At 40.4% G+C, this 17,312-nt stretch overlaps 1 protein-coding gene across 1 annotated transcript in view; it reads left to right on the top strand.

Annotated features, from left to right (window-relative positions):
- Positions 1–17,312, top strand: part of adam11 (ADAM metallopeptidase domain 11) — a 134,164-nt gene that overhangs the window by 102,297 nt on the left and 14,555 nt on the right. Inside the window, exons 16-23 of the mRNA XM_052038782.1 lie at positions 566–637; positions 1,445–1,537; positions 4,194–4,274; positions 5,622–5,672; positions 9,995–10,058; positions 11,785–11,884; positions 13,145–13,264; positions 14,767–14,935. Coding sequence (XP_051894742.1) covers positions 566–637; positions 1,445–1,537; positions 4,194–4,274; positions 5,622–5,672; positions 9,995–10,058; positions 11,785–11,884; positions 13,145–13,264; positions 14,767–14,935 — 750 coding nt within the window. The remainder of the gene's footprint in view (positions 1–565; positions 638–1,444; positions 1,538–4,193; positions 4,275–5,621; positions 5,673–9,994; positions 10,059–11,784; positions 11,885–13,144; positions 13,265–14,766; positions 14,936–17,312) is intronic.

Genomic DNA, 17,312 nt, shown 5'->3' with positions numbered 1-17,312 from the left:
AGGAGTTGTGAGTGGAATTGAACATTGTGCAATCATCTGCAAACAACCCTACTGCTGACCTTATAATGGGAGTAAAGTCTTTGATTAAAACAGCTGGGCATGGTTGGGTCTAGGACACTGCACTGAGAAATTCCTGCAATGATGTTCTAGGGCACACCTGCCTCTGAGAAAATGTCAAGTATGCCAATGTGTATCGCAAACAGAAGTGCCGATTCCAGTTTCACAGTTGGCACTACTTTTATCTGGAAATGATGATTAGAAAAAAATGACGTGATGTATGTTTGATTTATGGGCACATTTTACCAAAAATTCAGTACTGAGATCGTGTTGGTATTTCAACTTAAGAGAAGAACAAAGGCGTGATGGCAGTGAGGGGTGGGAGTTGCAGTTCTACCTCTGTTTGGATGAAGAACCTCCCCCACATTGTACTCAAAAATGGAATCACTTGCAAGTTCTGAGTTCATGAATTTTGCTGAAAAGTTATGTTAGTTATGAGATAAGGTGTATGAAAAGTTGTGTTAGCTATGAGGTAAGATATAATATTGACTTGCCTACCATTCCACAGCTGGTTGAGCCTCAAGAATGTGGGAATGGATATGTGGAAAATGGTGAAGAGTGTGATTGTGGATCCGTAGCTGTGAGTAGATACTATCGTCTCGCAATTGCAAAGTCCCCAATTTTGTCTTGCATCGCATTGAAGGTCTTTGCATGAAATTTGTTTTACCCCATGTGTTACCGAAACATGCCATCTTTATTTAGTAAAATGTCGTTTAAAAGAGAGGGCAAAGAGAATTTTATGTCAATTTAATACAATCATGCAGATCTTCCCCTATCTAAAATTACAAGGCAGTTTGCAGTTGTAGTACCAAAACAAGTTGCAGAGGAACTAGATAAGATAGTAAGTATGAAACTCAAAGCAGTTTTTCCATCCATTCATCTACTTCTGCACCATCGGTGGCACTGGGAGCTTACGTGTGGCCAATTCCCCATTCCAATACAGTTTTATTGGATTGCATTACTCACTGAGTGACTCCTTTGACATTAATACAAGACAGCCAAAGAAAAATCAATTACAGATTATAAAACAAATTTATTTAAAATGTTACAGTGTAGTGTCTGCAGTCTTACCCCTTCTCAGTAGGAATGCCCATTGGAAAAAGTAACCCCTTATTATCTGTGTATAAAAAGCTGTAAATAATGCACCTTCTTTCTCTTTTGTTACAGTGTACCAATTATCCACCACTTATCTCGACCCTCAGTTAGTCTGATTCTTCATTGTGTTGTGTGGTTTTACCAAAGCTCAAATGCAACTGACCAACTTGTATCCTAGAAGACTGTGACAGCCACCTTTAAGAAATTGTTGGAAAAAAAAAGTTATTCATTTATTTTTGTACTTGGAAAAAATTCTTATGAAATCATGATAAATTAATTTTATCTCCTACAGGAATGCAGTAAAGCTGGAGGCAACTGCTGCAAGAAGTGTACCCTTACACACAATGCAATGTGTAGCAATGGACTCTGCTGCCGAGGTTGTCAGGTAAAGTGTCTTTTGTTTTAGTAAACTCAATCTGGAGATCTGTTAACAATGTTTAGTCTCACTTTACCCTTTAGTTGCAATACACCTGAGAACTGAAAATATTCAAGTGGTTAATCCAATAGACATGCTTCCCCATGTTCTCAGGAACTATTAACTGTTGGCATTAGACTTGAATAACTGACAGCAGTTGCATGGTCAAAGTGAAATCCCGAGCACAGATTAAAAATCATAATAATCCAGAAGAGGACAGATTGTCCTGAGCTTTGAGTCCTGTCTATGTCTGTTGTTTGATTCATCCTGATCTCTATTGTCCTGTAAAGACTCTGAGCAAAATTATTTTAGAATGTTAGCATGATGTAAATTATAGGCCTGATACAATCAAAATGGGAAAGACAGTGAAAGGATTTTCAACTAAAATACAGTGTAAAGGATGTTAGGCAATTTTAATCCTTGGCAGAGAATGAAAATAATCCATATCAAAGCACTCCTGTATTATACTCTGTCTTCTTAAATTCAAGATATATATTCCTACATAAGCACCAGGCAATGACCATGTCCAACAAGAGGGACCACCCCTCGATATTCAATGGCCAACCCTCAACTTCAATATACTAGGGATCACCATTACCCAGAAGCACAACTGAACCAGCCAGAAGACCATGTCAAATATTCGGTGTCCTGTGATGAATGTCTCATCTCCTGATTTCCCCCCACCCGCCTCAAGCCTTTCCACATCCACACACCATCAGTCAGTGGATGACAGTAGCTCCAACAGTCAAGAAGCTCAACATCTTTCAGGATTAAGAAGTCAGTTTGATTGACACCCCAACCCCACCCCAGACATTCTCTACTTCTACCACCAGTGTTCCCCAGCTGAAGTCTGTACAGTTGACAAGATGACTGCAACAAATATCCAAGGCTTCTTTGGGGGCGTCAACCAAATCCATGACTTCTACCATGTAGAAGGACAGTGGCAATGGGCACGTGGGAATGTTGCTAACTGCAGATTATCCTCCAACGAAACACAATCTTGACGTGGCAAAAATATTACTGATCTGTCATTATGGGTCAAAGTAGTGGAACATCCAGCCTAGCAGCAGCGTGGGAATGTGCTCAACACAAGGATTACACCAGTTCAAAAATGCAGTTCACCACCAACTTCCCAAGAGAATTGGAATGGAGTTTAAATGTTGGGCTTGCTGGTGATACCCACATCCCACAAGTCACAGAATCTCCTAAGCAAAAGTAAAAATAGAAAATATACTGGAACTAATGAGACCTTCAAAGTCAATCAAGTGAGCTCCAGGAAGCCACAATTACCTTCTACAACCTGCAGGCACCAGCAGCAATTATTCACATCCATTCATATATAATTTATTATATTTATATATATTATATAAAATTATATTGTTCTGCAGCCATTAAGTTTATACTTGTTAATGCATGACCCTCTTTCTCAATAATGTTTGGCTGTAGCTAATGGAAAATAGCATCTTAATGCTTTGAGAAACAATGCAAGATGGATTGAAATGACTGACGACTATATACCCCAGTAAACAAGTGATCGAGCTTTGAAAAGAATGGATCTGTGTTATATGATCTGGGGAGGACTTTATGCTTTTTTATCATCATCCAAAGATTTCCGTTCTAGTTAAATGACTAATATGCTACATTCTGAGACAATCGCTGGAGCCTCTTCGTTGCCATATTGTTCCTGAATTTCAATGGCTAATGTACTTGAATTTATATTTTCCTGATTATGTCCTCTGTATAACAATAAAGTAAGACTTAATGGCTGGGATGTGGGGGAAATACCAGTGATTCCATATAGAAGGTTTAGGCAATTGTCCTTGGTAGATTTTCTGACTAGGCTCTGATATGGACTGCTCATTATAAGAATGGGAAATTACAGCAATAACCAACCAACTATGATTGGATCTGGCTCAGGGACAGCTTCATTGATATCAATGGAGAACAGGTACATTTAGTTATCTTTTTCTAATTCTAGCTTTTTGAATATTCTTGAAGTAGATTTATTTGTTGAAACACTTCAATACTTTTTGAATTTTCCAGAATGTCAGAAACATTCATAGTTTTTTGATAGTTTTGACAGCCAGCTAAGACAAGAACCGTGACATTGCCTGATATCAAAGTATTTTTAGCTGTTTTATGGCTGGATCTTATTTTGGAATAAGGGGACTGAAACAATAAATGGGCACCAACAATTCCAGGGAGACTAATCAACCAAGCACATTTGGATAAATTTGCAGTTGTGATTTAAATGCAACTAGTATTTATGGCATGGAAGGCTTTGCTTAGTGGATCAAGCCAGCTTTTTTTCCATAAGTCCTCATTTGGGGAACAATACATAATAGGTGAGGACGTTTTTTTGGTTGGTTAGTAGTTAATACAGATGACCTGCCACTGAACACAGATTCTGGGTCTTCATATATGATGCAACCTCATTAAAGAAACTTCACACCATTTGGCTTCATGATCTGTGGATGTCACTGGGTTCCAGTCTCAATCCTTTTCAGCTGCACTGAACAGAGCAAAATCTTATTAGCATTTACAATAGCTCTTCCACAAATGGGAATCCATTGTCCAATATTATCTCACTTCTCTGTATGAAATAAAGCCTCTCCTCCTTTTCCAGTATGAACCACGTGGTGCGATTTGCAGGCAGGCCGTGAACGACTGTGATATTGCCGAGACCTGCACAGGGGACTCCAGTCAGGTGGGAGAATTTCTTGTTTGCTCATCACAGATATCTCATGTATTAGTGATCCAGTTAATGTCATTACATTGAAAGCAAATGGAAAAGAATTACTTAACAACTGTTTGGGATGATCCTGCTTCTTTATGCTAACAGCCTTGCAACTTTAATTCTAAATATATTTGTGCAGTGATAATAATGGATATTTGCATCTCTTCCTTCTAACATTAGGCATTGTGATGACACACACTGGAGAGCATTGTTATGCAGATCAAAAATAAACTTTAGTGACTTGATTACAAAGCTGTAAGCAGATATGAAAGAACACAAGGCCTAAGCAGCTTTTCCTATCACGGATACCATTCACAGTACAGCACTCCCCTTTGATTTCCTGAGATGGGGTTTTGTACATTTAATCTCTGATTTCCACAATTAATACATTTAAGACATATCACAGTGAAGGGGAGACAGAGGAAGAAAGACATGGTGTTGAGGCACTGTGACAGAATTAGAATAAGTGAAAGTTTAAGCAAAAATATAGGTTTTGAAGTCTTTCAGAGATGATGAGGAATAGCAAGGGAAAGGGTCTTTTAGATGGCAGAAAATACGGCTAAGTAAACTCAATGGGGGTGCAGGAAGGACAAAAAAAGAAAACTCAAATCCCAGAGTCAGAGAAGCAAAGGATAGAGGAAGAGAAACAAGATGAAGAGATTGTAGTGATGGGAGAGGACACAGTCATGAAGTACTTGAAGATGAAATTCAGGTAGGCAGATGGTGCAGATCATTAGTCTACAGGTATGTGGTTCCTGACCAAGTATTTATCTGGGCAAGTACTTTCATTGCACTATGGAGGAAGAAAATACAAGAAATTTCACTTGAAATATTTAATATTTAAGCAGTAGATTTAGCTCTGCACTGCCTCCATGCCTGCTTTTGTCAATTACACATTTGTCAACAATGCTTCTGGATATTTTAAAGAGATTATTGTGTCATTCCTTCATCTTTTAATTCAGTGGAAGCAAGTTCAGCTTTGTCTGTCTTTCTGTAAAATTTACTTGGACTCAATATCAACATCGGAGAGACTGAAACTTCTGTTGAAATACTCGTATTTCTGTGATCAATATGTGATTTTATAGACTGGACATCTCAGTGGAGTAGATGTGAAGTTCATGATTAAGTATGCTTAGAGTTCCATGGCAAATTAAGGGACCTCCATCTGGAGGGATGATCGCTTTTATCTACTGTGTTGCCAGTTTTCATTCTTTACACCAAAGTGGAAGAATGGCTCCAAATAAACTCTGAAACACTGTGAAATCTCAACAGCAATATTAACTGGACTCATTGATTTAACAATTTCTCTTTCTCCAGTGCCCTTGGAATGTTCATAAACTGGATGGCTACTATTGTGACAATGAACAGGTAATGCACTTCATGAAGACATCACAGTTGGGCTCCGTGTTTTGACTTCTGAATATTTTCTCCTTCTGAAGCCTGTAACATAGTTCCTTTGGAGTTCTGGTTCCAGGGTTGATTGCAGTTCATCTCGATCCTTTTGTATGATCATTTTCCAGGTTTAACTTTCCCCCTCAATGCATTTACGTTGAAAAGCAGATATTTACTCAAAGGTGCAGTTTGACTCCTCAGTCATTGTTTTCCCCCTTTTCACTAATTTTCTTGAGAAATTTGAGTCCTCAATAATCTTAGTTCCATCAGTACAAGATATCCTTCATGCCTTCACTTTTTATCTAGTCTTAGCCATTGTGCACCGACAAGGTATTTGATGTGAGGAATCGTTAGATGTGACCCAGGGTGTATTTTTAGTAAGCATCACTGGTCATTGATTTGGAACAAAGTACAATTGATGTCTATATTCCTTCTTGCCCTGGGTGCTGGCAAGTCTATTGGCTCCCCAACTCAATACACTTCAAGTATTAAGCCCCAAAGATCTTTTGACCTAAACAGTAAGATAATACTCACCAAGTGCATGAACCCACTGATACCTCTGTCGTTACTTCATCCAGGACTTCCAAACATTATGTTATGCTTGCAGTGAAGTTTTTGTTTTAAACCATCTGAATCAAGACTACCTTTTAGAAGATGTATATATTAACTGCAGGAGCTGTTTAAGGTGTGTAACAGTGCCCTTCACTGTTGGTTTTGGATCCTCTAGATTGATTTAAAAAACAAAATACATTCAAGTACATTTTGATCCAAGCAGTCTTGTAAAGTTCAGTTACTTTGTGCATTGATAGTAATTTGGGCTCCTTCTGTGTCATATGTGCATTGATAGTAATCTGGGCTCCTTCTGTGTCATATGTGCATTGATAGTAATCTGGGCTCCTTCTGTGTCATATGTGCATTGATAGTAATCTGGGCTCCTTCTGTGTCATATGTGCATTGATAGTAATCTGGGCTCCTTCTGTGTCATATGTGCATTGATAGTAATCTGGGCTCCTTCTGTGTCATATGTGCATTGATAGTAATCTGGGCTCCTTCTGTGTCATATGTGCATTGATAGTAATCTGGGCCCCTTCTGTGTCATATGTGCATTGATAGTAATCTGGGCTCCTTCTGTGTCATATGTGCATTGATAGTAATCTGGGCTCCTTCTGTGTCATATGTGCATTGATAGTAATCTGGGCTCCTTCTGTGTCATATGTGCATTGATAGTAATCTGGGCTCCTTCTGTGTCATATGTGCATTGATAGTAATCTGGGCTCCTTCTGTGTCATATGTGCATTGATAGTAATCTGGGCCCCTTCTGTGTCATATGTGCATTGATAGTAATCTGGGCTCCTTCTGTGTCATATGTGCATTGATAGTAATCTGGGCTCCTTCTGTGTCATATGTGCATTGATAGTAATCTGGGCTCCTTCTGTGTCATATGTGCATTGATAGTAATCTGGGCTCCTTCTGTGTCATATGTGCATTGATAGTAATCTGGGCTCCTTCTGTGTCATATGTGCATTGATAGTAATCTGGGCTCCTTCTGTGTCATATGTGCATTGATAGTAATCTGGGCTCCTTCTGTGTCATATGTGCATTGATAGTAATCTGGGCTCCTTCTGTGTCATATGTGCATTGATAGTAATCTGGGCCCCCTTCTGTGTCATATGTGCATTGATAGTAATCTGGGCTCCTTCTGTGTCATATGTGCATTGATAGTAATCTGGGCTCCTTCTGTGTCATATGTGCATTGATAGTAATCTGGGCTCCTTCTGTGTCATATGTGCATTGATAGTAATCTGGGCTCCTTCTGTGTCATATGTGCATTGATAGTAATCTGGGCTCCTTCTGTGTCATATGTGCATTGATAGTAATCTGGGCTCCTTCTGTGTCATATGTGCATTGATAGTAATCTGGGCTCCTTCTGTGTCATATGTGCATTGATAGTAATCTGGGCTCCTTCTGTGTCATATGTGCATTGATAGTAATCTGGGCTCCTTCTGTGTCATATGTGCATTGATAGTAATCTGGGCTCCTTCTGTGTCATATGTGCATTGATAGTAATCTGGGCTCCTTCTGTGTCATATGTGCATTGATAGTAATCTGGGCTCCTTCTGTGTCATATGTGCATTGATAGTAATCTGGGCTCCTTCTGTGTCATATGTGCATTGATAGTAATCTGGGCCCCTTCTGTGTCATATGTGCATTGATAGTAATCTGGGCTCCTTCTGTGTCATATGTGCATTGATAGTAATCTGGGCTCCTTCTGTGTCATATGTGCATTGATAGTAATCTGGGCTCCTTCTGTGTCATATGTGCATTGATAGTAATCTGGGCTCCTTCTGTGTCATATGTGCATTGATAGTAATCTGGGCTCCTTCTGTGTCATATGTGCATTGATAGTAATCTGGGCTCCTTCTGTGTCATATGTGCATTGATAGTAATCTGGGCTCCTTCTGTGTCATATGTGCATTGATAGTAATCTGGGCTCCTTCTGTGTCATATGTGCATTGATAGTAATCTGGGCTCCTTCTGTGTCATATGTGCATTGATAGTAATCTGGGCTCCTTCTGTGTCATATGTGCATTGATAGTAATCTGGGCTCCTTCTGTGTCATATGTGCATTGATAGTAATCTGGGCTCCTTCTGTGTCATATGTGCATTGATAGTAATCTGGGCTCCTTCTGTGTCATATGTGCATTGATAGTAATCTGGGCTCCTTCTGTGTCATATGTGCATTGATAGTAATCTGGGCTCCTTCTGTGTCATATGTGCATTGATAGTAATCTGGGCTCCTTCTGTGTCATATGTGCATTGATAGTAATCTGGGCTCCTTCTGTGTCATATGTGCATTGATAGTAATCTGGGCTCCTTCTGTGTCATATGTGCATTGATAGTAATCTGGGCCCCTTCTGTGTCATATGTGCATTGATAGTAATCTGGGCTCCTTCTGTGTCATATGTGCATTGATAGTAATCTGGGCTCCTTCTGTGTCATATGTGCATTGATAGTAATCTGGGCCCCTTCTGTGTCATATGTGCATTGATAGTAATCTGGGCCCCTTCTGTGTCATATGTGCATTGATAGTAATCTGGGCTCCTTCTGTGTCATATGTGCATTGATAGTAATCTGGGCTCCTTCTGTGTCATATGTGCATTGATAGTAATCTGGGCTCCTTCTGTGTCATATGTGCATTGATAGTAATCTGGGCTCCTTCTGTGTCATATGTGCATTGATAGTAATCTGGGCTCCTTCTGTGTCATATGTGCATTGATAGTAATCTGGGCTCCTTCTGTGTCATATGTGCATTGATAGTAATCTGGGCTCCTTCTGTGTCATATGTGCATTGATAGTAATCTGGGCTCCTTCTGTGTCATATGTGCATTGATAGTAATCTGGGCTCCTTCTGTGTCATATGTGCATTGATAGTAATCTGGGCTCCTTCTGTGTCATATGTGCATTGATAGTAATCTGGGCTCCTTCTGTGTCATATGTGCATTGATAGTAATCTGGGCTCCTTCTGTGTCATATGTGCATTGATAGTAATCTGGGCTCCTTCTGTGTCATATGTGCATTGATAGTAATCTGGGCTCCTTCTGTGTCATATGTGCATTGATAGTAATCTGGGCTCCTTCTGTGTCATATGTGCATTGATAGTAATCTGGGCTCCTTCTGTGTCATATGTGCATTGATAGTAATCTGGGCTCCTTCTGTGTCATATGTGCATTGATAGTAATCTGGGCTCCTTCTGTGTCATATGTGCATTGATAGTAATCTGGGCTCCTTCTGTGTCATATGTGCATTGATAGTAATCTGGGCTCCTTCTGTGTCATATGTGCATTGATAGTAATCTGGGCTCCTTCTGTGTCATATGTGCATTGATAGTAATCTGGGCTCCTTCTGCTCCTGGGTGCCAATTGGAAAACACCCAAATCAGAAAAAAATGATCAGGTTACTGGGGTGCACCCATCTGGCACTGACTTTACAGAGGGATGGAGCCCTCCTAGATAGCACACAGATTGATCTGAATGCCCAGCTCGGAGATGCCATATGGGATCGCACACTGGCACTTCTGTGGGTAACACCAACAGAGATGTACCCTGCTAAGAAAGGAAAGTTAAAATAGCAGGTCTTCATGGGACCACAGAGTGAAACTAAAGATAGGAGTTCTGATGAGTTATTTTGAACATGGCTTAGTGGGAGGGATGTTTGCTTTATGTTTAGCAGTATCCGTAATTATCATAATGTTACCGCTTTACTACACTGCATTGGATCTTCTCGTTCTTGTTTTTCAGGGCCGTTGTTATGGCGGCAGATGCCAGACCAGGGATAGGCAGTGCGATTTCATCTGGGGTCGTGGTAAGTGTGCACTCAATTGGCTCAGGAGGGAGGGATCCCATCAGTTCCTGAATGGATCATCCTTTTATATTGGGAAAAAAATACACACATTGAATGTAATGTATTCATGAAAGTATCAAAAAAATTATCGATTATTTTCAAATGTGAAATTAAAAATCATTAGCATACCTATTACTTCTATGTAAATGTATAAAATAAATGAATACTTATAATTTTTTACTACCATGTTTGAACCTTCTCTTGATTTTCATTATTTAGAACGTTTGAGTTGTTTAGAGCAATGAATGTCAACGATGCATCATAGAATGTATATCAAGGTAGAAAGAGTGGTAAAAGTCTGTACATTAATTAGTCAAGAAACTCCTGTTTCATTGGCCTGGATTTTGCAGGGAAATGCTAAAGGTACCACACACAACTGTCAACATTTTCCCATGTAATGGCCCTGAACAGTTAAGAGACCAATGGGGTGGTTCCCAAGTTCAGGGTTGCCACATGAGTGCACAACAGAGTCCCATCTCTTTACTCTTCACCAGCTCTTTCTTGGTTGCACACTGGCATTTGACTCCTCACAGGTTTAAGTGGTGGATTCCCCACTTGTGCTTTAAAATGTATTTGTCTGATTTTTAATAGTTTTTGTATGTTTTTGAATCAGACAGAGGCAACTGCCTGAACCAATGTAGTAAGCCTCAATCCAATCAGAGGAGGATTAATATTATTCCAGCTTGAAGATGCATTAATGACTTTGTACTCCTTCAGTGGGGGCCTGCAGATGTTCTGGGCATCCCTCACCCCTACAGATGATCCAACCTGCTCCTTGCTCTCTCTTCAAGCCCACGTCCCACAGCTGCACTTTATTTCCTGCACCCTGGCCCAGGTCCAATCAAGCTCTGAGCCCTCGCTATCGTGGATGTCCAGTGATACGGAGCGATACGCTGGTGCCAACTACTTACTTTATTTATACAACATGGAAACAGGCCCTTCTGGCCTAATGAGCCCGTGCCGCCCAATTACACTAGACCTCACGTGGCAGATTCTGAAGCCCTAGTTCATGCCATCCTGAAGGCCTATTGACACTCAGGCCACTGTAAGACTGGAGGCAGTAAAAAAAAGCTACATCATTTAAAAAGTATATATTATTTTAATAAAAAATAATGAGTAATTAACTAACAAAAACATAATGATAAACTAATTAAAATATTAACATTAAATAAACACAAAAATTTTTTGATATTTAGCTTTATTTATCTTTTCAAAGTTGTTGTTTCCATATAAATGAATGGAACTGCACATAAATCTGACACCTCATGTCAGCACATCCTGAGCTCTGCCCAGGACTTGGTGGTGAATCCATTGGCAGATCAGGAGGTGAGGTGCGTCAACAGCTGACTTCTAGTTTATCTCTGATATCTGCATTGTAATATGCAGCCTGGATCTCAGTGACGAGCTGACCCACAGAGAATGCCTTATCAAGTAGTTCTCTACCAAACTCCCAGTAAAAGTAAGTACATTTTGGGTCATCATCATCTTTTCATGTGATCAATGCCGTAGGAGAAGCATTTAAGAAATTCAGACAATTTCTTTTTCCTCCACCTGTTCCCTAATTGACTACTAGAATATGTCTGTTGTTTGTTGCAGTAGTTTATGTAAAAGCATGAGCCCAGCAGACCTAGGAAAATAATTTGAAGTTGTGAAAGACTAGACTGAAAACAGTTTGGTTTGGTTTAAGGTTCTGCAGATCGATTCTGTTATGAAAAGCTGAATGTTGAGGGAACTGAAAAGGGAAACTGTGGTAAAGATGGCCAGAATTGGCTTCAGTGCAGCAAGCAGTAAGTAGCTACCATTTAACCAACAACACTGGCATAAAGCAGCCTTTTGCTTGAGCTGTGTTGTTGTTTCTCCTGGGTTCTGTTTTTCCTTTCTCGTTTGTGTACTTGTGTTTGTGTCCAGGACGAGGGAAACCTAATGGTTCCAAACGAGTTTGCTATTCCATTATGCCTCCACTACCCCTAAAGCCTTTCACTCATTCCATCCCATTATACTCAGCATAGCTGCCCTCCAGCTCCTGGGTGAGCTAATAAAAAGAGAACTTACCGTGTGAGCTTCACCAAACCTTCACCAAGATCCAGAAAAGCCCCAGCTGGTCCCAAGCCCATTAGATCTTCACCTGTATCTTTTGCACGTTCCACATGAATCAAAGAAAATTTAGGACATGGAAGTGATTGGGCTCATTGTGCTGTACCAGATGAAAAAGAGTCACACAGTGATTCCCTAGCCCTGCATCTGCCATTATCAATTCCTTTTCTAGAAAGCCATTTATTGTCTGTTTAGTAGAACTAGAAAGTAGTGTTCTTCATTTCCTCCTTTGTTATCGTGTTCCAAAGGTCAATTGTGCCTCAGGGAAAGCAAAACATTTAACTTTACTCCCAGTGTCCTGCTCCCTAGTTTTACCTAACTCCATCACCAGCCTTCCCGTCTATTGAACGTTCACTTAAATATCACTAATGTTTGATCCTACCATTTGCATCCCAAGTGCAATTGGTGAATGCTTGGTCTTGTTACCCCCGGCTTTCAAATATGTTGAACACAATCATTCAATTCAGTTCTTTCGTCAGATTCTGTAGGTACCAAATGCTGCATCCTGCCACCTCAAGTTTTCTTCTGCTTCTCATTGTCCCCTTCCCTCCTGGAGGCAGTGACTTCAAACGTCAAAACTTGGCCCAAGCAGAGACACGCACAGGAACTTGTTTTGTTGGCATTCGAAAGGGACCGTACCCATCCTTCGCATTCTAGGGCAAATGTATGCACGTGGACCTCGCTATACAAACCTTTTAAGATTATGATTATCCAGGAAGTTAAGGCAAAGAAGAATTATGCTACAGGCTTCAAACCGGCAGAACCCAGTGGTCAATTTATGCTTCTACACCAAATGTTTTGCACAAACAATGGCTTATTCTGAACCTCCCTACATTGACTCAGGATCATTTATTACACATGTGCATGAAAGCATCACCTTGAATCTTAATTCTTGAATCCTAATTGGGAAGTTCCTCAGAGGTTAGTAACTGAATTCTCCCTGCTTTACATAGGGATGTTCTTTGCGGTTATCTTTTCTGTTCCAATATCACTCAACCTCCAAGACGTGGAGTTCTCAAAGGGGACGTCACCAGTATGATTTTATACCATCAAAACAAGTACATGGATTGCAGGTAATGATCTGACTACACTGACTTAAGAATCTAAGATAGCCACCCAGAGATGATGCAGAACCTTGAAATATATTATTTTAAGACATTAGTAACAGGGCAAGGTTCCTGTTTGACCTTCAATAAAGCAAAATAAGAACATTTGGTAGGAACTCCAGGAGGCTTCCTCAAGATATCTTAAAGGTTCATCATTAGGGGCATACCATAATTAGTTACTTCTTTTGGAGTAGATCTTGCTGAACTGTGAGAGATTATTAAGAGATTTAATTGTCTTTAAATAATTAAAGTGAAATACTTTTAAAGTGTCTCCCAATCCTCAGTTTTACAATCCCCATTAAAATCAATGAGGCCTAATCTGGCACAAGGTGATGCCACTGGCAGTGCCAGCATTTATTCTCCATTCTGACTGCCCCTGAACTGAGACTATAAAATACCAACCACATTGGCGAGCATGTTGTCACGTGTAAGCCGTATTGGGCAAGGACAGTAGATTTGCTTCCATGATTGATATTAATGAACCAGATGAGGTTTTACGATAGGTTTATGTTTAGCGTTACTGAGACTGGGTCTTCTCTACTTATTTGAGTCTAAATTCCCCAGGGGCTATGGTGGGATTCTAACTCCTATCTAGAACAGTGGTTCAGTCTGTTAATCAATGCACCAACACAGCTGTCCTGCTGGAGAACCCCACCAAGACCTGGCTCCAAATCTGACAGTGTATGTGGGACTTCTGCATTTGGTTGCACGTGGAGGGAATTCCTGGACATACTGCTGTGAAAACAGCTAAGGAAAAGTGATGTCATTACCCTGCAATATTTGGCCGATTGTCCATGAAATTATTGGAAATTATGAAATCATACTTGCCACCATAATGCTTTATACTGGATTCAGAAAGATAATATAAATAGTTCACAGACCAGATTGTATTAACACCTGGTCATGGAGTATTTATTAAAATTAAATGAACATACTGAATAAAAATTGCCTTGCTTTAAACAGAGGCTTTAGAGATAGATTTATACCAAGTTTATTTTGTTTTCCCAGATTAGGGTAATTATGCTGTTTTCATAGGGTATTGTCAGAGCATTGTTTATCCTTGGCTACAATTGTTGTGATTGATTGATCAGGACAGTGAGAAAGTGCCCAGTGCATGGGGAAGAGCTTGGGTCTGATGCCTTGCCTCTCCTTAATTGCTGTCATCCTAGGCAATGTTTGCGATTGTCTTATTGGCCTTGGCTTTGAGACAAAATAGTCATTTCCAGCAATCCCTGCTTGAACTGCAGATGTGTGGACTGTAGTTTACTGATGTTTGCTAAGAATCACACATTAGGCATTTGCCTTAGAAGGGCATCATGAATCCATAGCACTTGTCTTTGTCAGATTAGGGGAAATGTGATTTTTTTTTTCATCTCTGATCTTTATTTACTACAGCCAAAAGGGAGTAAATGAGCAATGTGTGATGTTGATTAAATTGAGCATTGATGGTACTATTGCATGGTTCTCAGGGGTGGCCATGTTGAACTGGATGATGGAACCATTCTTGGTTATGTAGAAGACGGTACCTCCTGTGGACCCAACATGATGTGTCTTGACCACAAATGCCTACCAATACAAGCCTTCAACCTGAGCTCTTGCCCACAGAGTGCAAATGGAGATATCTGTTTCAACCATGGGGTGAGTCCATTTCAAGCAATGGTGAACATGTACATTCCTCTGATATGTTGCATGTTTGAGTATGTAAACTGTTACAAGTAGAGACTAAATATGGAGATGTACACAAAACAGACAAAATTGTCAACATGAATTGGACTTAACATGAATGTGAAATCTTGGACTTTGTGCTAACGTTAGCCAGATTACAAATGTACAAAATTGATGAGCAGGAAAAGGCTTCATCAAGCCTTCCAACACCACAATTGTCAAAGGATTATGACTAAGTATCTCCCTCTCTTTAGCTCACCTGCACCAACTATACCCGCCAATTAGTATTCCCTGTAGAATTTTTTGGTAGAATAGGAGCTACTATTCACAACCTCCTAGTCTATAAATCTTAAACAGTACACTGTCCCCAAATAACAATTCATCCTCCACTGCTTCAACAAAATTTGCAATTTATTGTGGTTGTGCATTTTACTTTTGTTCTATTGACTTTGTTGGGTTAGGGTCCAGATTGTTGTTTTTCCTTGTAGTTTGTTTTCTTTACCCTTGTTACTATGTTTGTATGACCACCTGTTTGTCAACACTTTCATACTGGTTTGCAATATAAAGGGAGAACATGAAGACAAGTTCTTTGTTACTTTGTTTTACTTGCTGCTGCCTGCTGTTACCTGTTTTTACTTGCTGCCACGTGCTGACACCGTCTTACCTACACTCTCTGATGAACATCTAATGATAAAACCATAGCAGTGACCATAAGATTGCTGCCTTACTATTGACTTCCAGAGAACCTTCTGGTTAACATCACATCCAGATCTAGCAACTCTGCGTAGTCGGCAGGATAGCTGAGAGGACTAAGGACAGGAAGAATTCCAGGTGAGACAGAAAGTTTCAACGCATGCATCCGACAGGAGGTAAGACCCTCCTTACCCTCCTAATCATCAGAGAAGCACCTCGTTCTTACCTCAGTACACTATTTAAAGGAAGTCTAAGAGTGACGATAAAACACGGGGATCCTCTACTCTACTCTGCCCTATTCTAAGTGAAGCTTAACTGTTCGACTGTGCAATAGCCTATTAAAAATTGATGATTCAGCGTAATCTTCGGCTGTGTATGGCCCATTTGAATTTCGATTGTACAATATATTGACTCGGGCTATAGGCTCCCATTGTTTCGGGCTATGGGTTCCCATTGGTACACACTGTCGTCTCCCATTGATATGGGCTGTAGGCTCCCAGTAAGTGAACAATTGTTCTATATCTGCACGTGTAGTAGGAGGAGAATTAACGCCATGGCCAAATTAGAGAAGAAACCTACAGGAAAAAGGGAACTGAACTTCCAGTTGTAAGCTGTGAACAGATGACTGAGGGTTTGCGTTCTTATCTAAACAAAGTATTCCAACTGGATACGTCTAGTGAAGAAATCAGAATGAAATATACCATCAGTGCTGAGTCTAATGGAATCTGGCTGCGAGATGATATTAAAAGGGCATGGGGTAAGATCCAGAGAATGCCTGAGGGAAAGAAGAAAACTGGATGGACGTTAGCAGTCTTATCACAACAAAGAAAGAGAACGCGTTTAGTTACAAAGTCAATATGATGGAGACTGTAAAAAAAAATCTAAAGGACAGATCTGTGTGTTCATTGAACAAGTGAGAAAACAGAAGGAGAAGTGTGATAGAGTTGAAGTGGCAGTGTGGGGAAGTGCAGAGGGACGGTCCTGTTACTGATCCTCCCTCTTGGAACATACCCCCTACAACACGCACCAATCCAAGACAGCGCCTCTATCCAAACTTGGAGGAATTGCAGAACAAACCATGGTACTGATGCTAAAGTGACATCTAGCGATTCAAGCGATGATGAGTAAATGGGATTGGCAGCCGTGCCTTGACTAGCTCCATTAAACACCAAACAAGTGAAGCTGCACGGGAAAGATGATGGATCCTATGAAAGGAGACAAGCGTTTCTGCTGAACCTGAGAAGATTGATGGTGCAAAGAAGTCCCACATCCTAAAAAAGGAGGTTCAACGACCTGCATTGAACTTCTGTGTATGAAGAATATGTACAACCTGCACCCATTTGGTGGCATCCAAATTCTGGCCATTATGTTAAGGTATGCCAGGAGTTATGCTGATTTCTGAGCATTGAATGGTCCTTCCACTGTCCACATCATCCAGAGCCCTCAGGACAGGTGGAACAAATGAATGGGACTATCAAACAAAGACTGACTAAGGAGGGTGTACCATGGCCTATGGCCCTCCCCATGGTCCTATGCAGCACCAGAGCAACCCCAAACAAAAAGACTAGGCTAAGCCCATTTGAGGTGGTGACGGGATGGCCTGTGTCATTACCCGGAGTTATTGACCTCAGAGAAGCTGATATACACATTATGACAG

The sequence above is a fragment of the Pristis pectinata genome, chromosome 25 (genome assembly GCF_009764475.1).
Source record: "Pristis pectinata isolate sPriPec2 chromosome 25, sPriPec2.1.pri, whole genome shotgun sequence".
Lineage (NCBI taxonomy): Eukaryota > Metazoa > Chordata > Chondrichthyes > Rhinopristiformes > Pristidae > Pristis > Pristis pectinata.
Note: the sequence above shows the minus strand (reverse complement) of the source record. Positions and strands in the feature narration are given on the sequence as shown.